Here is a 22,574-nt window from a genome sequence, read left to right as displayed (position 1 = left end):
AACAATATGTGTGGGAGAGCAGTCAATTGGGTTGATGCCTTCCCCTCTGCACCAGATGACAAATCTCCTCCACTTGCTAGAGTAGCAGTGGCGAGTGTTAGGTTTTCTGGCTTCCCTGAGAATGTCCATACATCTCTGCGGAAGCAGTAGATGTCCGAATTCTATGATCTCAGGAGCCAAGCTGCTAAGTTCATGTTCTGGGGGGCATGGATGCAGAGTCCTGCCCTTGTTTTGTGACAGCATGTTGTACGGGCAGGGGAGTTTCACTGGGGGAGATAGAGACATCTCCATCAAGTGAGCGAACCATGGCTGTCGGGCCCACATTGGGGCCACCAGTATCATGGTTACTTGTTCCTGGTGCATCTTGTGCACCACCTTGTTGAGAAGGGGAGTCGGGGGGAAAAGCGTAAACAAATTTCCCTGACCATTGCATCGACAGACCGTTCCCCTTGGATTGGTTCTGGGGGTACCTGGAGGCGTAACTTGGGCATTGTGAGTTCTCCAGGGTTGCGAATAAGTCTATTTCTGGGAATCCCCATTGTGTGAAGACGTCGAAGACGATGTCTTTGTGCAGTCGCCATTCAGACTCTTCGGGCAGGGGGAAATCTCTGCTGAGTTTGTCTGCCAGCAGATTGAGTTCCCCTGGTACATGTTCTGACAGTAGGAACATGTTTTGTTTGAGAGCCCACTCCATATATTTTGGGCCAGTTTGGACAGTCCTGGAGAGTGGGTGACCCCCTGCTTGTTGATGTAGTACATGGCTGTGGTGCTGTCGGTAAGGACCAACACAGTTTTGCCTTGTAGGTGTTCCTGGAAGGCTTTTAGCGCCTTGAACACAGCTAGTAGCTCCAGTAGATTTATATGTTTGGATGCTACGTTCGGAGTCCACACTCCATGAGCAGTCTGATGGGATAGGTGAGCCCCCCCATCCTGTTAGGGATGCGTCTGTGGTTAGAGTGGCTTCCGCCGCGGGTGTGGCAAAGGGTTTCCCTTTTTCCAGGTTTTCCTTTGTCCACCATCGTAGCGAGAGAACCAAGGCCTGCGAGACCACCACTGGATCGTGCCATAATCCGCTGGCCTGACACCACTGGCTGTTGAGCCACTCTTGCATAGGGCGCAGGCGCGCGTGAGGTACCAAATAAATACACGACGCCATCATGCCTAGCAAGCGCATTGCTTTGCGTACCGTCACCTCTCGACCGGCCACATATTGAGGGATCTGAAACAGCATGTTTTGGACCCTCTCGTTGGAGGGGAAGACGAGGCCGTCCTTTGTTTGAATTAGAGCCCCTAGGAATTGTTTGATTTGGCTGGGGTCTAGGCTGGACTTCTTTTCGTTGATGGAGAAGCCCAACTGGAACAAAAGGTCTACAGTCTTTTGGGTATTGGAGAAGCATGTTTCGTAAGAATCCCCTGTTATGAGCCAGTCGTCGAGGTAAGGGTAAACTGGGATGGACAACCTGCCCAGGTGGGCCGCTGCCAGTACCTTCGTGAATACCCTTGGTGCTGATGCTATGCCGAAGGGTAGCACTCTGAACTGATAGTATTTGCCCTCTATCATAAACTTGAGGTATCTTCTGTGCGCTGGAAACATTAAAATATGAAAGTATGCATCTTTCATGTCCAATGTTGTCATGTAATCTCCCTGTGATAGCAGTGGGATCACTTCCTGTAAGGTCACCATACGAAACTTCTGGGGTTTGATAAACCTGTTCGCTGGGCGCAGATCTAATACAGGGCGCATGGTTAGATCCTTTTTGGGTACAAGGAAGTACACTGAATACATACCTTCCGTTACCTGAGATAGAGGCACGACCTCTATGGCTCCTTTTTCCAGCAGTTGTTGTACTTCTTGGAGAAGGATGGCAAGGTGTTCCGGTGTCATGCGTCGTCCCCTCGGGGGTCTGTATGTTGGGGAACTGTTGAATTCGATGCAGTATCCGTGGGCTACGGTGGAAAGTACCCAGCGGTCTGACGTTATTCCCTCCCATGCTGGAAGAAAGGATGTTATCCGGCCCCCGACCGGTGTTGCATGGGAGGGGACGCGAATCTTCGCGTCACTTGGTGTTGTTGGGGGCTTGGGAGCCTCTGGGGGTGGACCCCCGCCCTCTCCCTTTGCCCCTGCGCTGTCCTCTTTGGCTGTACTGACCACTATTGGTCTGGTAACTGGTGGCAGGGTACTGTTGCTGATTCTGCTTTTGGCGTTGGCCACGAAAAAAGCGTGTGTTGCCATAGCCGCGTCTGGTAGTGGGCTTAGAGATCTGGTCAAGAGTTTTGATAGTATCGAACTCTTTTTAGCCATTTCCAGAGCCTCATCCACCGCCTTCCCGAAGAGGTTTGAGTCTTCAACAGGTTTATTTATTAAAGACGCCTGTGTCTCCGGTTTGAACCCTGAGTTGCGCAGCCATACATGGCGTTTTAGGAGTATTCCCTGAACCTGGGAACGTCCCGCTGTCTCAGCAGCATCCAGAGAGTTCTTTACAATACTCTGGTTGACCTGGGTTCCTTCGCCAATAGTTGAAAGCAGGCGTGTACGTAGTGGTTCCGGCGCTTCTTCGGCGTCCTTACGCAGTTTGGCCCACTGCGCGTCCGCGTAGCTAGCCAGCAAAGAATTGTTGTTTGCAATTCTTGCCGAAAAGGCAGCCGAGGATGTGACTCTTTTAGCAAGGGCATATAACCTCTTGCCCTCCTTGTCAGGTGGTGCCTCACTGGTGGACAGCGGCACCCCTGCCCTCTTCCTTGCATTAGTTACTACAAGGGAATCCGGAATGGAATGTCCCCTGATGTACAGCGGGTCTGAGGGTGAAGGAGTGAAAAGTTTTTCAATCCTTGGATTAACTCCTGATTAGTGCGGGTGTGGATAGCGAAGGGATGATTCTTCTCTTCACTGAAGAGAGGAGGGGAATGGTCTGGCTGACTGGGGGGTTTCGCCTTAATTACTCTTTCCACAAAGTCTATTTCCGGAGAGATCTCCCCAGTGTCCAGTTCGAAATGTGCTGCTGCTCTGCGCAGCAGGGCATTGAATGTGGGCTGATCGTCAATGGGAGACGTGTTTCTAACAGGTGAATTGTCAGGAGGATTTAGGTTCAGGACATCAGTGTCCGAATATCCTGATGGGGATTGCCAGGGATGAGAAGGTCCTTCTTTCGGATTTTCTCCGAAGCCTTCTCCTACCATGTCTGGGCTGTCTTCCAGACCTTCCTCTTGGTTCTGTCCTTCATTGTCCACAAAATCATCCTCCTCTTCTAAGTATTGTTCCTCACCAGTGAGGTCATACACATTATGGAAGTCTAAGGCTGTGTCCTGCCTCGGGTATTTGGCCCTGGGGTCCTCCTGAGGCCCTTCTCTTGTTCTCTTGGGAGTGGGAGGGTTCTGGGTGTTCATAAACCTCTCCATTCTCTCCATGCAGAGATGGAGCCTTTCCATGGTTTCATGGGGTACCCCTGAGCGGTCTAGCGGGGGAAAATTAGTGTTATCTTGCTGAAAACGGCTCGACCTCTCCCACAACGTCGAGGAAAGTGTCCCGTCGCCCTCCGAAAAGCCTTCCGGTGTGCTGAGGGTCCCCCCGACTGAAGGGGGTAGTCCCTGTTTTTCTTCGGGCTTTTTCGGCGTGTCTTTCGTCCTTTGCGTAGCGCTCGACGTGTCTTTCGGCGTACGCTTCTGGGCGTCGGCTACAATGATCCTCGCCAAGCTCTCTCTGACTCGTTTGTCAGCGGAGGGCTGTGGTTTCGACGTTACGGGTGTCGAACGTTCTACGGCAACGTGCGCTCTCTGCTTGTGCGCGCCGGCCGATGGTTTGGGGGCGGCGCCCTTATTTGCCGAAAGCCCAGTCGCTGGTCGCGGCTGCGGTTGCGAGAGGGGCTTCGAACCCGAACGGTCCGAGGAGGCCGCCGGTGTAACCTGCGTCTCCTTGGGCGCTGATGCTTTCTTCGTCTTCGACGAAGAAGAGCTATGGGTTGTGTGTTTATGTGTTGTATCGTGTGCGTCAGTGTCGCCGGGGTGTTCATCCCCATAAGCAGGGCGTGAGCCGAGCCCGTCGGGGCCGGGGACAGACGACGAAGAGCGCGAGCGCTCTTTAGAGGGGTGTACGACTTCCGTAGCGGAGGCCGTGTTATCACATTCCTCGTCACTGTCGGTGGTAGCAGCGGCGGGTGAAGACCCCGGCCTTCGACATAGCGTAGGCCGCCCACCTCTTGACCCTACGGTCTTTTAGAGTCTTTGGCTTTAGAAGCTGACAAGCCGAGCAACCCTCCTCTACGTGATCGAGGGGCAAGCAGCGGTTACACCGTGAATGCTTGTCCTTCCAAGTAAACTTGCCCTTACAAAGTGGGCAAAACCTAAAGGGTGTCCTCTTCATAGCCGGGGCAATAAACCGTGATAACTACCGCAAGGGAAAGGAAGGGGAAAAGGAAAGGCATTTTCAGAAAAAGAATCAGATGTCCCACGACCCCACTCTCCCTACTGTATTTGGCCTGCGAGGCCAGGCCACGTGTTCGGCAACGCCAAAGGATCTCCTCCGCTCGTCCCCTCCGTCGAAGATCTTGCTCGGCGGAGACAGCTTCACCACTGCGTCGAGGGAGGGATCGATATATTAAATCTTTAAACGGGAAAAAACGACCAAAGGTCGAGGAGATGGAATCTGCAATGTCTCTCGAGGAGCTCCGCGTAAAGGCGACCAGTAGCTGGGCGGAAAAAAACAATCTGAGGGACCTCGACGCGTGAGGGATTGTGGGTACACCACACGTCACTATAGGGATAGTATTTCAGACACGCCCGGTCGACGTCCCTTTTCGACTACGAAAAACAAAATGCAATACTCTGCAGTGACCACTGGATGTCGGACCTATGCACAGAATGTGATTCTAAGCAGATTAACAAGCATCAGAAACTATATTTCTTTCTATTCTGGTAAAGCAAAGCATTCCTCCATCCTGGTGCAAAGCTGTGATAGTCCCCATCTATAAGAAAGGGGACCATATGAATCCAGCGAGCTATCGTCCAATAGTGCTTCTTGACGCACCCGGACATTTTTTCTCAAGAATCATTCTGCAAGATCTTAATATTTGGTCTGTTAACGAAAACCGACGTGATCCATTTCAGACGGCTTTGTAGCAGATTTAGGTACTGCTATTAATATAATTATACTTAATGCTATTAAAGCAGCCTATGCAATAAAACAGCAATCTCTCTACTTAGCCTTTGTCGACTTTCGTGCCGCATTCGATTCTGTTGATCGACAATTATTATTTAATAAATTGTCGACTTTTGGCTGCCCAATATCTCTCATTTCACTAATAAAATTACTACACTCTAACACCACAATGAGAGTAAAATTGAATTTGAATGGGCTGTTATCTGAAATCATCCACACTAAATGTGGCCTTAAAGAAGGCTGCATTCTTGCATCTACTCTATTTAATTTGTTTATTTTCGACTTAGGAATAGAGTTTTTTAAAATAATTAATGATGCACCTAAACTTGGTAAGCAAATCATCGCATGGCTTCTTTATGCGGACGACCTGGTCTTAATTTCGCAAACACCGAGTGGACTTCAGTCGCTACTCAACTAGCTAGAATCTTTTGTTGTTAAGAACAACTTAACTCTTAATTTGGAAAAAAACTCAAGTTATGGAACTGAGAAATAATAAATATCAGAAACAAAATGATTGGGTTCTGCAAAAACTAAAATTAACGGTAGTTGATGAATATAAATATCCTGGTGTTTTGTTTAGTAACTCTACCACGAATAGACCACAACAAAGTAGTATAAACAGGAAACTTTTATCTTTAATTTCGCAGGCCAAAATATTTCTAGCTAAGTTTGGTAAGTTCTCCTGTTCCCATGTTCTTCCATTTTACCAACAAAAGGTAATTCCCATTATTACTTTTGGAGCAGAAACTTGGCCTGCTCAAAAACGAGCGTATTGGGATAAGATGGAAGCACAATTTTGGAAAGAAATACTTAATCTTCCCAATTCGACTCCAAATGCTCTTTTGCGCTTCGAATTGGGTATTCTTTCAATACACATTCAAGTAGTTTGGAAAAGATGCAGTCTCCTTCGAAAATGTTTTTTAGGTTGGACAACAAATAATGTGTTAGCAACATTGGCAGACTACCTATTGCGTTCTCAACATTTGTTTCCAACAAATTGGAGAACTATTGTCTATGACAATATGAGTGAAGCAAAAGTATTATTGTATTTGCTATTGAACAATCCAAACAGGGCAAAATTGAAGTTGTTTCAATTTGATTGCCAATATACTCAGCAAAAATGTCTAGAACTAAAAGACTTCGACCGAGCACTGTTCGGTCCAAAGGAATTTCCATCAGGCGTCTGATTATCTATTGAAGTGTCCTTCGGCCACATAGAGAAATCAAATTATAAGATTCCGCTTGAATTTTTGTGGCCAACGAATCAAATATTATTAAGAAGAGGCTTAACTGAAGCAGAAGTTGCACAATGTCGATTCTGTAAACTTGTTGGAATGGAAGAGACTCTTAAACACATACTGATTGTTTGTGTTGCTCTAAAAAAACAAAGAGAAATGATCTTCCATAAACTAATATGATCGCACTATGTGTTACGCTCTGCCAATGAATTATGGTATGAATTGTTTACTACATCTAAAATTTCAATAAGAATAGCTACTATGCAGTTTCTAAAATCAATTTTGCACACAGATGAAATTATCATTGGAACTTTATGTTGAATTATTGTAGCAATGAGATTGGTGTTATTTAATTAGTTAATGATTATTTATATGAATGAAATCTTTCATCAATGTAACTTGTAATCATGCAAATAATGTCATCTGTGTTTAAATATGTAATTTTGTTTCTCCCTTTTGGGAAATTCTGAAAATACTGAAACGATATTTAGTATACTATGATGATTGAGAATGGAAATTTTGTATTTTAATGAACCAATGGATCTGTTTTGAAAGGTTCATTTATTTTAACCAACCAAAATAATAAAAAATAAAAATAAAATAATATGTAATAATTAGTGGTTCTGGGAAATCACGGGAACCTCCTGCACGACCACTGCTTGCTCCCACTGTACAGAACATAGCTGAACAAATATGTAATTTAGGTACAGCAGATTTTGCACTCCAGTCATCCCTGCTACTTAAGGAAAGTGATTGTCGCTGATATTGTCTCGAATGCTCTCGCCTTTTTGCTTGCTAAGCAGAAAGGAAGAGTACAAGTGATGGATCACGAGTTTGATCAGTGTGTCAAGTTGCTCAAACGCAGTAAAAATAAGGAAAAACACTAAAAAAAGCTCAGGTTAGCAACTTGCAGTACCTATATTTGAAAAAACGCACACTACAAACTTATAAGAATAAACTCAGAACACTCCAGATCTCGAAGCTTAATAAAACAAACTGCGACCTGATCAGATCGGTTTGTAAGCACGATATAAGCTCGATCTGGTCGGTGATCCGCAACCCAAACTTACAATGCAGGGCGAGTATGGAGAACACTATACCGGCTGATGTTTGGGAAAGGCACATTGCAAAGAAGTCTAGTCTTCCTGCAAGATCTGCAGCCCTTAGGTACCAACTTGTTCAGGACTCTGGCACTGAATGCTTAAAGTGGACAACACAGGCGATTGAATGGGCAATCAGTACGCTTAGACACTCGAAAGCCCCGGGGCCTGGTGCTATCCCGTCCTGTGTATACAAGGCAGATCCAACATTAAGGGCTGCAATTCTTAAAAACGAATATGATGTAATCTTTCAGTCTCGTAACATTCCAGAGATGTGGGGAACATCGATAAGTGTACCTATTTACAAAAGAGGTGACCCTTACAACACTCAACCTATTTCCTTAATAGATGCTGTGGCAAAAATATTTGCTATCTTAATCCTAAATGACTTGGAGAAGTATATTGATCTGCATAACATCTCGTCTAAATTCCAAATAGGATTCAGGAAGGGCATGAGTACTGTGGTTAACGGAACTATTATAGCCCAAATTCTAGCGGGCACTAAGAAAACGCAGCATGTCCGGTGTACATGGCAAGTGTTGACATGTCTGCAGCATTCGACATGGTTGTAAGGGACTTGTTATGGGAGAAAATGTGTAAATTGGGTGTACCTGCGGTTCTGATATTTTTGGATCGATTTGCTCCATAATCAGATTGCTTACAAGGTTAGGGTAATCAGGGAAGGCACGCTCACCGAACCAGTTAGGATGTACTTGGGCCTAAAACAGGGTTGCAATTTGGCGGCCACACTTTTTAATCTTTATTTGTGCGACCTCGATAAGCAGTGGAAAGAGGCAGGAATGTTTGCTGTGCGAGTAGGCAGTCTGCGCATACATTGGTTAGCATTCACAGACAACATAATCTTGCTTGAACCCCACCCCAGCGGGACTCCAAGCGAAGCTACACCTTCTTGATGAATTTGCTCACTCCCACAATCTCACACCCAATGCCGCAAAGGCCAGTATGATGGTTTTTAACGCAGGGAGGAAGCTAAAACAATATAAATGGAAGATGAGGGAGTTGCCATTTCTCAAACACCTGAGATTATCTATCTTGGATACTACATGAGCAACGTATCCTTCATCAAATTGTGGAGTGATAGGTTGAATTTGAAAGCCCGTCCTTTGTCATGTCAACTAAAGTTGATATTTGCAAAATATTGCCAATTTTCCTTACTGCCCTTTACTCTGCAATTTTCTTCTCAAAGTTGAAGCCATGCTCCTTTACGCACTGGAGATGTGCTTGTTTGATCTTAAACAACTTGACACCATACAGAGGCGTTTAATAAAGGGTGCTTTGAATCTAGCCCTCTCGATTCCAAAATGCGTAATCCGCCATGAACTAGGCATAGTTTCCTTGTCTTGCAGAGCGGAATGGCGAGCCTTGTCTAATTACTGAAACATTTTAAATTCACCAAAAAACTCCCTTTATCAGGACTTGCAAGAAGTTACGCAGTCCAAAGGAGTTGACTCTCTTAATCAATACCAGAGTCTTCTTGATGATCTTTTAGTAACAAATAGTGATCTATGTATGTATAAAACCAGCCTTTGTGAACAAAAAAATAGTTTGAGAGGGATTGGACTCGTACTTTGGATCAGCTCAAGGACTACAGTACTTACACTGAATATGTGAAGTATACACGTAAAAGAATGCCATGTTGCACTTATATAAGCATTGTTCCTTGTATGTACAAACATGTACTACATGTGTTTTAAATTCAATCAATTTTACACGCAGGAACGATGTAGGAATTGGGAATGTGTTAAAAAGATGTGCAGCAGGTCAACTGTAGATTTCCCACTTGCGCAGAGCCAATAGAAGCACTTCTGTTGGAATGCCCTCAATTTAGAGTAGCCAGAACAAATCTCCTACTAAAATGTACTAATATGGATTTTGGTGGTGGTCTTGACATTTTATGGGATAGGATGATGGTAGGGAACTACAAACCGTTAACTTTCACTTTGGTACAGTTACTAAAAATTATTGAAGCAAATTTAGCAACGATTTTGTAACCGGTTGAGGAGTGGTATGGTCAAAGATGTCGGACTATCCTAGGCAAGCAATCAATTGCCTATTTAATTGTATATTCTGGAGCACAATAAGTGCAACATAAACAATCTTTCCATCACGTTTCTACCAAATGTGACGAGTCATCCACTTTTAACGTGTTAAATAATGCTTCAATTGGTATCAAGTTAGGGTGTTGTCTTCTTGGTCTGTCGAAATGTTGTAGTCTCCTAACTGATGTGGCTCCATAACAAGCTGATTGATATCCTATGAATCACCGTATGTAGTAATGTAGCAGAGTGACTCGCTTTGTATTCATTGGAGAATAGATCCTATTTTTATTAAGTCTAATAATTATGTAGTGTTTAGGATTTGATGGCCATTTATTGATTAATAAGGAATTGTTTATTAACTTATATTTTTTATGAACTCTTTTTTTAAACTTGAAAGGTTTTATGTGTTGATTGTGAAGTCCCACCTGGGTATTCCATCTTCAGGAAAGACCGCACCTCGCAGAAAGGTGGAGGCGTTGCCCTCATCGCCAGGTAAGCCATTGCCATTAGAGAAGTTGAAGGCCTGCTTGACAGCAACAGCGACTACCTCCCTCTAAAAATTGACATTTCCCCTAACTGCACCATAACCATGCACATTGTATGTAGACCCCCAGGCTCATCCTCTGACTTCCATGATACCCTTATCCACGCACTGTCCAACAACATCAAAAACACATCACAGGTTTTACTTCTGGATGACCTTAACCTAGGGCTGAACGACCCCAAGGACCCCCCTGCGAAATCCCTCATGAAAGCCCTGTCCAACCTCGGCTTCGCAAACTCCATCTCCGAGCCCACTTATATAAAAGGGCGCACCCTCGACTGGATCAGTCATCACAACTGCTCCCTCCTTATCACTGCCAACACCCCCATCCCTTGGTCGGACCACCACTACATCCAATTCACCCTCGGAACCAAGAAAGTGGCCTTTGCCCACCCCCCCCCCACCGTGCCCAGCAACCTACGCTAGGAGCTCTCGCCTTCTCACAGTTGAGAATCTAGCACTCTACCTCCTCAACCCTTTCCTCCATGCCCCCTCCTAACAACCCCGAAACCTTAGCCGACACCTTTAAGGATATCATCACGTCAGCCGTTGACGCCATTGCTCCATTGACCCTAAAAAACGCAAAAAAAGCCAAACATGCCAACTCATGGTTCTCCAAAGAACTTCTTGAACGTGCGCAAAAAAGAAAAAGGACTGCCCTCTCCGCTTGGAAGGCTAACCCCTCTGAAGCCACCAAACAGAAGTTCAAACCCATCTCCAAATCCTACAAGGCTAACATTACCTTAGCCAAGGCCGCCTCCTTTAACACCAGGATCGCTGAAGCCAAGTCAGGGTCCAAGGAACTATTCACCATCTTTAGGGAACTGGAAAAACCATCTGCCCCCCACCCCCCATCAAAGATGACAAGTGGTGTAATAGCATTCAGTCGGCCATGCTAGACAAGCTCAACACCCTCCAAACCAAAATCCGGAGCCACCAAAAGCCTTCTCCAATATCATAGCCAAATTGCGCGCTGAGCCACCCATCAAGACCAGCGCCTCCCCTTTATTTCAATTCAAAGATATCACTGAGCGAGAGGTCATCACCCTGCTCAACTCCATCAAACCCTCCAATTGCAAGGGCGACGCCTGCCCAGCTAGCCTCATCAAAGACTCAGCACCTACCCTAGCCCCCTTCCTTACAGCTTTTATCAACTCCTCCTTCCAGTCAGGCCATGTCCCGTCTGGACTCAAGGAAGCTTGGGTGCGCCCACTCCTTAAAAAACCTGCGCTTGACCCCACAGTCCCTGGCAATTACAGACCTATTACCACTGTACCCTTCCTGCTCAAAATTTTGGACAAAGCAGCTTACCTGCAAGTCCAGAAGTTCTTAGAGGATAACCGGCTCCTAGGCCTGCGGCAATCTGGATTCCGCCCACGGCACGGCACTGAAACGGCCCTCCTAGACCTTAAGAATCAAATGGACGATCTTAGAGATGCAGGCAAACCTGCTCTCCTACTGCTCCTTGATCTATCCGCGGCCTTTGATCTCGTGGACCACAACAACTTGTGCCACCATCTAGCCACCCAAGCCAACTTTTCCCCGAAAGCCTGTCAATGGATCACCTCCTTCCTCCAAGAAAGGGCCATGAAAGTCTTCTCGGAGTCTGCATCCGCCACCCCGAGCCTCCTCACCTGCGGTGTTCCCCAGGCGTCCTGTATAGCACCTACACTTTACAACCTTTTCACAAGGCCCGTGTTCAGCATCTTGGATTCCCTTGGCATATCCTACACCAATTAGGCGGATGACACAGGTACTCATCCCACTACCTAGCAGACACTAACACCCTCACCACTATCTACTCCACCATCCAATCCTGGATGGCAGAGAACTGGCTTTGAAAAAACTGAACTCATCCTCATAGGATCACCTTTCACATTGGGCAACCTTGGAGACCAGTACTCCTCCTTCACCATCGATAAAATTCCTATCAAGGTCTCAAACCATGTTAAGACCCTTGGAGTCTACCTTGACTCCGACCTTTCCATGGATAGACAGGTCAATGCTATTGCCACCTCTTCAGCCTATTACTCTAAAATCCTCAACGCTGCTAGGCGCTTCCTGGCCCGCCAAAATTGCCTCACCATTGCCAGGGCAATTATCGGGTCAAGGCTAGACTATTGCAATGCCCTCCTCGCTGGGACCTCCAGCAAAAACGTGGCCAAATTGCAGCTAGCTCAAAACAATGCGCACATGGCAGCCACAGGTACCGCCAGAAGAGACCACATCTCTGAAATCAGAAGGCAAGCCCACTGGCTCCCTGTCAAAGAGAGAATTGTCTTTAAAACGCTTGCCCTCACCCACAAATGCCTCCACGAGCTCGCCCTACCTGATCGACAGAATCAGGCACACAGCCACTAGACCCCCAAGTTCACGCTATGCTAACATGATTGTCAGACCTACCTCACGAAAGGTGCGCGCTGGAGGTTCCAGCTTCCCCACCCAAGCAGCCACGCACTGTAACGCACTGCCACCTCACCTAAGACTGATTGAATCACACCTAGCCTTCTGCAAGTCTATCAAAACTAGACTCTTTGTCTAAACAGAATATCTATCACTAATCGGTTTGAGCAATTCCCTGCATATTTGTTCGTTACTGTGTAACCATGAGCCCATTGGGCACCCGCCTGTAACTCAAGTCTGCTTATCATCTGTAACAGCGCCTCGATGCCTCATGGGCTGCAAGCGCGCCCGATAAATGCAAATGAATAAAATAAAGTGTATATATGGTAATTGTTTTTGTAAAGGTTTATGCATAAACAAATAATCCTCTCGAAGCTGGACTCCCTCTTAGCAGAACTAACAGATCCTGAGCCACCTCAACAGAGTGCTGGACACGAGAAGCAAGGAAAGCCCACAAGATATCAGAACCGCAGTGGTGCTATTCGTGAGAAGCTGAAACTGCGAAGTGCCGCTGATCTGATCTTTGCCCATTGCTGCCGCAGACCTTCAAACTAACTGTAGTGCAGGAGTCCCCAGACGTCCCCCTCTTGTCCACACGACTGAGGCCCAGGAACAACAGGATCTGCCATACCACAACTGGAACAGAAGCCAGCTGGAACCAATTTCTTCAGACCTAAGGTACTATGAACTAAGGGGTACTTAGCTCTTGCTGTAGTTTGCCTCAGTTGAGGCTTGCATTTACTGCCTTTTGTAGAGTTGCAGCTCTGCCTTTCACAAGCCTCTCAACAGTGATTTCTTTCTCAACAAAAACTCTAACATTGTGCAAGACATTTTACTTACCTTCGAGAAGAACTTCAGCTCCACTAGACTTTGCTCAATTGACTTTGGCTGCACTGGCTCCCTGATAAACTCTTCTAAACTCTGACTTTGGGTTTTGATCTGCTGCTCCAAAACAAAAAGTCATACATTTACCTGTATAGCTGGGACAGGGTTAATCTACACTGCATGGGGTGGGGGGTCAAAAGTACTTCCTCGAACCTTTTCCTTTTGACACCAAACTCACTATTGCTCTAAATGTAACAGTGATATATCAATGTCCACAGTGTCCTAGTTATTGAAGTCACCTGAGGGTGTAGGAAGTGTCTGTGTGCCATCCCAAAAGGATATCTATTGATTTATTGAAACTGAGTGTGTATATTTTGAAGTGTATATTTAAGTGTTACATATTTGCTCCCTTCTAAAGAAGGATTATTCGAACTGACTGTTAAATTAATAAATAATTGTTTAATCAAGAAACCTTGAGTATAAGTTGTATTTGGATACATGTCACTGTGAAACTATGTTGCAAACCTACAGCTCACATTGACCCCTCTTGAGACAGGCCTGGCTGCTCAGTCACTTTACCAACTTGTGTAGTACATGTGTATACCAAAGGTTGGGTTAACTATTGCCAAGAGGACAAGGCTGGTGCAATTTTCCACAGGGTACTGCATATAATCTTGCCTACCACCCACCTTTTGGTATAGGTATGTACTACACAAGTTGGTAGTGTGATTGAGCAGCCAGGCAGATCTCAAGAGGGGTAAATGTGAGCTGTACACTTAAACTCAAGGTTTGTTGTAAATAATGATTTCATTAAAATCACTTTTTAAATAAATGTTCTTTAAAAAGGCAATTCATGCAACAATGTAAATACACTTTAAAATTACTTTAGAATCTGAGCAAGTTAGTGGATAATCTTTGATATGCTTCTTAAACAACTCCTACACCCTGAGGTGACTTCAATCACAAGGACAGTAATGGAATTTATATATCACTAGTTATACTTTGAAGATGTAGAGGTTGCAGAAGGGAAAGGTTTAAGGAAGGAAAAAGTTCTCAGTATATGTGAGGACAACTAAATCTTCGAATGTAATCTAGACAAGCCTTTCCAAGCAGTAACTGTCTAAAACAAGTTACCACCTATGAAGGACAAACAATATCAAAGTCATTGGGCTGGAAGAGTCTGCAGGGAGGCAGGACAGCCAAAGTCAATTTGAAACCGTCTATGAATCTGAGGCACTTCTTAGAAACAAAGTCGTGCACAAGGTTAGAGAGTGTTAGAAAATCACTTGTAGGGTCACAAGCCGTTAAGCCTGTTAAATGAGAATTGGAATCTACTCTAAAGGTAAGCCACTGCAGTTCCCAAATGAGAAAAGCAAAAGCTAAAAGACAATGAGATCAGTACCCCCAACTCTAAACAGCAACTCTGCTTTGAAGAGGAGTGGTCCAGCTGGATTCTGTCTTGCTACAGCGGTGCAGACCCCGTGTTCCTGAGCCTCTGTCATGGGGACAAGAGGGAGGACATCTGGAGGGTTCCTGCAGCAGTACTTGGGTGGTTGTCGGCAGCTACGGGCTCTTTTTGGTTCAGCGGCACTTTGCAGTGTTATCTGCTTATCAAACAGCACAGTTGTGGATCTCTGATACCGGTTGGGCTTCCTTCACTCATTGGGTCCTGCACTCTGGTGAGGGGACTCGAGTTCTGGTCGTCTTGCTTCTGGAGGGTCCTTAGGAGACTCCCAGAGCTTCTAGCCGGATTTCAGACATTGCAGTTGACTAAGTGTTTCTCAACCCCTGGCACTCGGTTCTTGCAGCAGCAAAGTAGTACAGCCAGTCGGGGAAAGATGGTCCAGTGGAGTTTGTCTCGGGGTTAGTTGATCCCACTAACCCAAGGGGAGAAGTCGTCCCTTCCGGAGCTTTAGCAGAGCAGCAGGGATTCAACGGGCAATTCAAAGGTCCAGGAGGACGCAGCAAGCTTTGTTCACGGTTTCTTAGTCGGGTATTTCTTCCAGTTGTCGTCTCTGCCTCTAGTCCCAAAACCCTCACCTTTTAAGCAGGTTTCTCCCATTCATGCACAGCCTAGGCTGTCAATCACACACTAGGGTGGCTGTCCTCAAAGGACGGACAGCCAGACAATCAAGACGGATTGCATTCAGGCACTCTCAGAGACAAAGGACAGGGGAGATTCGGGCACCTACCTCACACATCCTGCCTTTTCAGACATACTGGAGAGAGAGAGAGAGGCGGGCTTCAGGTCTGAAGCCCGCCAAAGGCAAAACAAACAAGGGGCTCACACCTGGCTCAACGCACAGAGTAAAACCCAATAAAGACCTCACAAACAGAAAATGACGAAAAGAAGAAGACGACCAGGTCCATTTTGACTAAATGGTCACCCATGGGTGCTGTACTGTAGCGGAGGTTTCAGCCTGTGGTAGAAAGCACAATTGTAGAAAAATTAAACCACTGCCTCCAGCCATTTAAAGTAGTGAGGGTAACATACAAAATGTTACACGAGAATGCAGGATAAGGGGCTACTAGGTACCCCCCACCCCGCCAAAATCAATCCACATAAGATGGTGTGTGCTGGACCTACAAAGAGAAAAAGTAAGTAATGTCAATTTGACTTTAATATTCTTGGGAACAGTAGTTCACACAAGAAAAAGTATTTGAACCTCATGAGAAATCTAAAGGATTTCTCTGTGACACTGTACTGAAGGTGCTGTGTGTCACCATATAGAAGGTAGATGCCTATGGAGTTTGTCAGACTCCAAAAACAGTGAAAATCCAAATCAGGTCAAACACATGAGTGAGAAAAAGGTCTCACTCACTCCAGGGTTAAAATGAAAAAGTCTTAGTCTCTAAGGTTGAAGGGAATTAGCACAGAAATGAGAATTCTCCCTAACATATCTGTCTCCAAATGTTAATATAGGCATCTGTTTTTGACATTGTGACACCCCGCACCCTTTGTACAGTGTCACTGAGGAGTCCCTTGGACTTCTCTTCATGTTTTAATACATTCTCGTGTGAACTACAGTTCCCAAGATTAGTGAGATAAAAGTTATCTTACTTACCTTACCTTTCCCTTTGTGGGTCCAGCACACACCTCCTTATACATTGTAACTCCATTTCCCACTACTCGGGTAACATTTTGTTACAGTGACTAACAACCTGAATGGCTGTTGGCAGTGGACGTGTTACACTGACTTTTGTGTAATTGTTACTCACAGGCTGTTTTCCTAACTGCAGTACTGCACAGAAGGGTCACCACTGACCCAAAATGGTTGCTATATTCTTTTTTTCACCATTTATTGTGTGCTTGTCCTTCTGCCGTGCTTGGTGGGGCAGGCCCTGGTTTGACTTTAATCTTTGGCAGGAATACTCTGAAGCCCGTAGAGGTTCCAGTGTGTCTGCAAGGACAGGAAGCAGGGGAGAAGTCCGAAACATTCCTGTTCTTTGTCTTCTGGGAAGCCTACCTGGAACGAGTTCCAACTGGGAAGCTCTCTGTCCTAGAAGAACAGTCACCCCGAAGATTTAATGTAGCATCAGTGTTGATTGGCTGGGTTCCTGGATAAAATGTGATGATCCTGAGGCTGAAGACAAGTCGACCACTGGAACAGAAGAATCAAAGAAGTAGTCTAGCAGAGACACCAGCAGCACCTTCCAGCAACCAGAGAAGATAGCTGAGGTGCTGCTGGTGTCCTGACCCAGTTTTCAAATCGTCAGAGAAGCTCAGAAGAGGACCGCTTCCTCCCTTGAACTGGTGGGCATAATCAGTCCTAAATTGCCCTTCAATTCAAGCCATCCCAAGACACGCTGCGGCCTTCCTGGGCTGCAAATCGCCAATACCCTGGGACCTCGAGACTGATTGCAGTGCATCGTCTTGCCATGAACACATGCTCCTGAAACTTCAGCAGACTCCTTCTGGACCTCCATAGGCAAGATCCCCCTCCTAAAAGTCCCCTCACCAGAGTTGTGCAGGACCAAGCAAGCGAGATAAATCGCTTGGACGAGAACAGTTCTTCATTGGAGTTTGAAAAGGGCCAAAACCACAGAGAAACGGAGCATGAAGAACCCTTTTGCTGGGAGTTATTTCTCTCGACTGCTGCTGTGACACCCCTTCCAGAGTCCATCCTTTCATCATCACCACGACCAAAGAACAGGTGATGGTGTCTACTGCTGCTGCATCATGCAGGCATCCGGCCTCATCCTCTTCATCACTCCTCAAGTACTGTGGTAGTACTTCGCTTGAGTCATTTTGTCACTCCTTTGTTACTGGAGTGCTGATTCTGGTGTTTGGATGTTCGCCCATAAACAATCGCCCAGCCTGATGCATGTGCACATACAGGGAGCCTTTTCCCAAGGTCCCTGAACCCTTTTTGACCAACAAAGGCTCTATTCTTACTTGTACTTGAAAAATCCTCTGGAACCTTGCCTTTTCTGCATCTGTGCTTTGCCTCTAATTTGACTTTGAAGAACTCCTACCGAGATAGGGATGGACTGGTAAAGCCTTAAGGCCTCGGAAAAGTAATACAAGTCTTAAAAAGTACTGACCTGCTATTGTTGGTGTTTAACATTTTATTCCTACAACAGAACATTTTCTGAGTTACTATAACAGTGATTTTACTTACCTTTGAACTGTGGCAATTAACTGTATATGTCTTACCTCATGTTTACTCACCTGAAGTATTGCATTGGTTTTCTATTGGGTCTAGTAGTTTGCAATAGTACTTGCCTGAAGATTAAACTTAACCATGCGTACATAAAATAAATAAATATTTTGATGCAACTCCAAGTGGGTGTTTCTTTGGGCATATGTATATTCTAAGTTCTTTGTACTTACCTACAATTTGCATCTCCCTCCTGAGATAAGCCTGGCTGCTGGGCCATACTACCAATACCTTGAGTCGTACAGGCCTATACTAGAAGTTGGAGCTCTGTATACCAAGATGATAGTTTTATAAAGTCCTAACATAAGTGGACTTTAGAAAAACTCCCTTGACAGTTGACATTATGTTTGTAACCTGGAAAAAACATTGTTAGTAGGCTTGATGTCAGCTTCCCGGGCCGGCGTTTGCGGCTAATTAACCTTTCACCATTTTTCATAAAGATATGGTGGTTCTTCAAACCCACCCAAGTTTCTTACCCACAGTGGTCTCTGCTTTCCATTTAAACCAGGAAATAGTTCTTCCAACCTTTTTTCCTAACCCTGTCTCCGATGCAGATAGGGTTTTACATTGCTTGGATGTGCGCAGAGCTTTAACATTTTATTTAGACAGGACCAAGTCCCTCTGGAAATATGATGCGCTGTTTATCACTTTGGGGGGTTTGTCTCCAGGATTACAAGTGTCCAAGACCTCCATAGCCAGATGAATGGTGGCTGCCATTTCTGAGTCATACATATTTCAGACATGCACGCGTACAGAGCCAAGGCCACAGCTACAGCTTTTCAAAAGCATGTACCATGGGATGTGATCAATAGGGCTGCCACATGGGCATCAGCATTCTGCAAGCATTAATGCCTTGACACCAGTGCAAGGTCAGATGCAGCATTTGGCCAGGCAGTGCTTAAAAACGTGTTCTCCAATAGTGCCTAATAAGTTGTCTCCACCCTAAAACAATGGTGCATTGGAATCGCCCAAACAGTATGGAGGAAAGGGGATGGGACGTAGGAGTAATAAAGTTATTCACTGTAGTGACTAAAGTACTTTTCTCTATACGACCCATCAGCTTACCCTGAAGGCTTATATGCAAGTGCAATGCTAAAAAGTGGACTGAGGTGCGGCACCTGCGGGTGGTGAAGTGAGAGGTTACTCTCCCGTCCGTGCCATAGCACGCTCTAAATTTGAAGGGGAAGCATTTTCACAGGGCAAAATGGTACCAGGATGCCCACACAGTATGGAGGAAAGGGGACCAAGAGTACGTAGAATAAAGTTTGGGCACTAGATGCTGAATCAACTTGCGCAGCACTGGGATAATTCTTGCGTACTTGATATGAGGGAGTTCTAGATCTGCAACAAGGTCATAGGGGAGGTGGGATTTGTTGCCCACACCGCGTGTATTAGTTAACGGGTAGTTGAACCTGGATACTTTGCACTCAAAATAATACAGATTCTAGTTTTCCAGGTCATTAGAGAGGTTTTTGTTAATCTTTAAGGCTGTGTTTGTTTGGATAAAATAAATGATCTCTTTGTACTCTGCCAATACCATTATGTGCTTTGCCATAGGTGGGTTTCCTTCATCCAATAATACAGCTCACCCAGATACTTTGGGATGTTAGCCTGAATGCTAGGCAGAGATTGGCATCATACATGTGGCAATGCAGGTTACGCTGTTTGACAACCTAAACACAAAAGGTGAAAAGCAATGAGTACGAGCTACCTTTTGAAGGGTGTAAACACACTCAATCATTTGAGTGATAGGCCCATTACAAGTTTCCTTTCACTGTCCATGACCTGGTTCATGGCTTGATGCGCACCAACCACAGGACAATTTCAAAAATAGGACTGAGACGCGCTGCACGTTGCAATAGAACAATTCAAGAAAGTCTGCAACATTGACCGAGTGCACAATACATCAGGTTCGAAAAGCATACAGAGTAAAGTCCAAGGATGTTTTCTGGTATGACAATCTGTGGAAAACAGTGGATATTCCATTATAAAACTGGTTTAGCACCAGAGCGTTACCTGTAGAAGTCATGCATTGGATAGCTGGTGTAACTTGATATCTTATATAGACACTGGCCTCTAGTGACCGCCTTTTCTATGGCATCTTGATTGTTCAATATTTTGTTATCTGTAGCAAAAGGAAACAATTTCCAAAATGTTTGCTATCTTACAAGTATGCTCCAAACACTCAGTTACAAAGCAAGAACTTAAAATCAGAATTATGTGCCGATCCCATTTAATGCTTCACACCCTAAATCTTGGGGCACAAAACCTGTTTCATACACTCCAATTTTAACACAGAGGGCAGCATTTCAGATATTCTATTATCCAAGCAATTGATTATTCCCTTGCATGCTTTTCTTCATACAGATGACAAAATTACTTACCTCTCGGTAATGTTCTTTCTGATGGATTAGTCCTTCCTCCCACAGATTTCTAATTTCCGATAGTCTATTCCCAGTGAAAGCAGTCTTTGGATTGTTTTTGTCACTAGAGGTGCAGCATGTTTCCAACCAGCACTGCTGCACACCCCACCCCAGATGTGACTTTGGGGCAAGAATATGTGGTGCTGCAGTGCCCCATGACCCGTTCCATCCTTTTCACTAGCAATCAGCAGCCAAGGAACCATTAAACAGGTAAGGGTGTTCAAGCTATGTGCCAAGAGGGACAGGTTGGTAATGGTTCATTAAGAACATTACAAAAAGATAATTAATGTGTATACATTGCCCATCTAAGAAAGACTTGCATAGAAGTACATACATCTGGGGTGGACAGTGAGGAAAAACACTTACACCAGAAACCTCTGCATGACTGCTCGGCCAACGTGAGCTTCCTGCCTTGACAGAGAATCTAGACAGTTATGTTTGGCATGTGTGCAATGATGTCCACTTGGCACATTTACAAAGTGGGGATCTCCATGTGCAAGGCAGAGATGGCAACCAGGCCTCTAGTGGAATAAAGCCTGGAGCCCATCGTGCACATTTGTCATGGCCAGATCATAGCAATTCAAGATGCAGAGGATGATCCATATTCCATCCCTGCCACCACAAGCACCAGCATAACCCACTAAGTCATCTTCCTGACCTTTCGTGTCTGAGAGTCTTAGTAGCCAAGGGCCTGCACCGGGTCAAGCCAATGGACTCGCTCCTCTGTCTTTGAGGGATGAGGCCAAGGGAAGATGAAAGAAAGATGGATCGTTAGAGAGCTAAAAATTCACCATGACCTTGTGCATGAAGGCGTAACTCACTCGGTGACCTTCCCCTTGGAAAGTACCAAGAACAGAGGCTTAACAGAAAACAGATTGAGCTCACTCTTCCATCTTGTGGAAGGGATGCCTTCCAGGAAAAATCACCTTAAGGGTGAGCAATCTTAATGATCATGAATGCATGGGCTCCAATAGAGCTCTCATATGGAAAGTTAAAACTAAATGCAAATCCCACACAAGAACGAGAACTGGCATGCACAAACTGCACAAAAACTGCATAATAGTGGGAGTTGTGAAAAAAGACTTGCTCAGGGGTTCTCTTAAAGACTGAAATGGCAGCAAAGTGCCGCTTTACAGTGTCAAAATTGCAAGCCCATCCGGGCAAAGCAGGAAACCCACAACAGAGGAAGTAGGACAAATTAAAGTGTCCAGGCCTCTCTCCCTACACCAAGCTGAGAACTTTTGTCACCTTCAGGTGAATAATGGACTTGGCGACTGGCCTAAGAGCAGAAAGTACATTCAGGATGCGGTCCAAAAAGTTCCACTCCTTATAGCCCAGCCAAGCATGAAGATTCTGGCTGCTGAGGACCGTTGTATCATACACCCTGTTGGGAAGGGAACATCCCCAGCCCCCCCAGGTATTTAGGGTGAGGCGAGTCCCATTGGAAGAACTGTGATACACCAGAGGGGTAGGGGGTGTTCTAAGGGCCCCCACACAATCATAATATTATACGAAATGTAGATGTTTAAACTTAGTATGCACATATAAGCAGACACCATTTTGTAGTCAGAATCGAAGCATGGGGCCTGCACAGCCATGTAGTATTATTTGGTTTGTTAGAACACAGGCCCACGCTGCTAACTTCCACACAAACTCCCATTTGTTCTAAAATTGTTGCAATATGTTTGTCCCAAGAATGAATGTGCTCCCACAAGGCCATGAACACAGTCCTAGGTGCCATGGTGCACGTGTTATCACAAACAGGCCAGAGCAGACCTCCGACCCCCACCCAGCCAACTACAAGTTATAGTCCTACAACTGTCCCAGTCCAAGACCCCTGAATTCCAAAGATACCAACTGACCCCAGACTACATACTATAAACCAATCAGCCATGAGATCTGAGAGAATGGTCACACTACCTTTATTTCCTAATTACATGATTTGTAATGCGAGTTCAAAAACGAGGGTGGAATCCAGAAGACGTGGTTGGGATGAGTGAAACGTGTGTTGTCAGAGTGATTTCGAGAGCCCCGCTGTACCAGCCTAGGCTCATGCCAGGTGCCCTGAATAATTATATGGTATTGTTAGCAATTGTGTCCGATTGGTTCTTTGACCTTGGTTCCCTGGAGACGGAGCACAGCCGACCCCACCTGATGGAAAATGGACA

General features: G+C 45.4%; 1 protein-coding gene across 2 annotated transcripts in view; it reads right to left on the bottom strand.

Moving 5' to 3' along the window:
- The window catches only part of FBXO11 (F-box protein 11), a 911,561-nt gene that overhangs the window by 52,471 nt on the left and 836,516 nt on the right, over positions 1–22,574 (bottom strand). For both annotated transcript variants that reach the window (XM_069608416.1, XM_069608415.1), the window contains exon 21: positions 20,000–20,108. In XM_069608416.1, coding sequence (XP_069464517.1) covers positions 20,000–20,108 — 109 coding nt within the window. The remainder of the gene's footprint in view (positions 1–19,999; positions 20,109–22,574) is intronic.

The sequence above is a fragment of the Ambystoma mexicanum genome, chromosome 4q (assembly GCF_040938575.1).
Source record: "Ambystoma mexicanum isolate Mex_15411 chromosome 4q, UKY_AmexF1_1, whole genome shotgun sequence".
NCBI classification, from domain to species: Eukaryota; Metazoa; Chordata; class Amphibia; order Caudata; family Ambystomatidae; genus Ambystoma; species Ambystoma mexicanum.
Note: the sequence above shows the minus strand (reverse complement) of the source record. Positions and strands in the feature narration are given on the sequence as shown.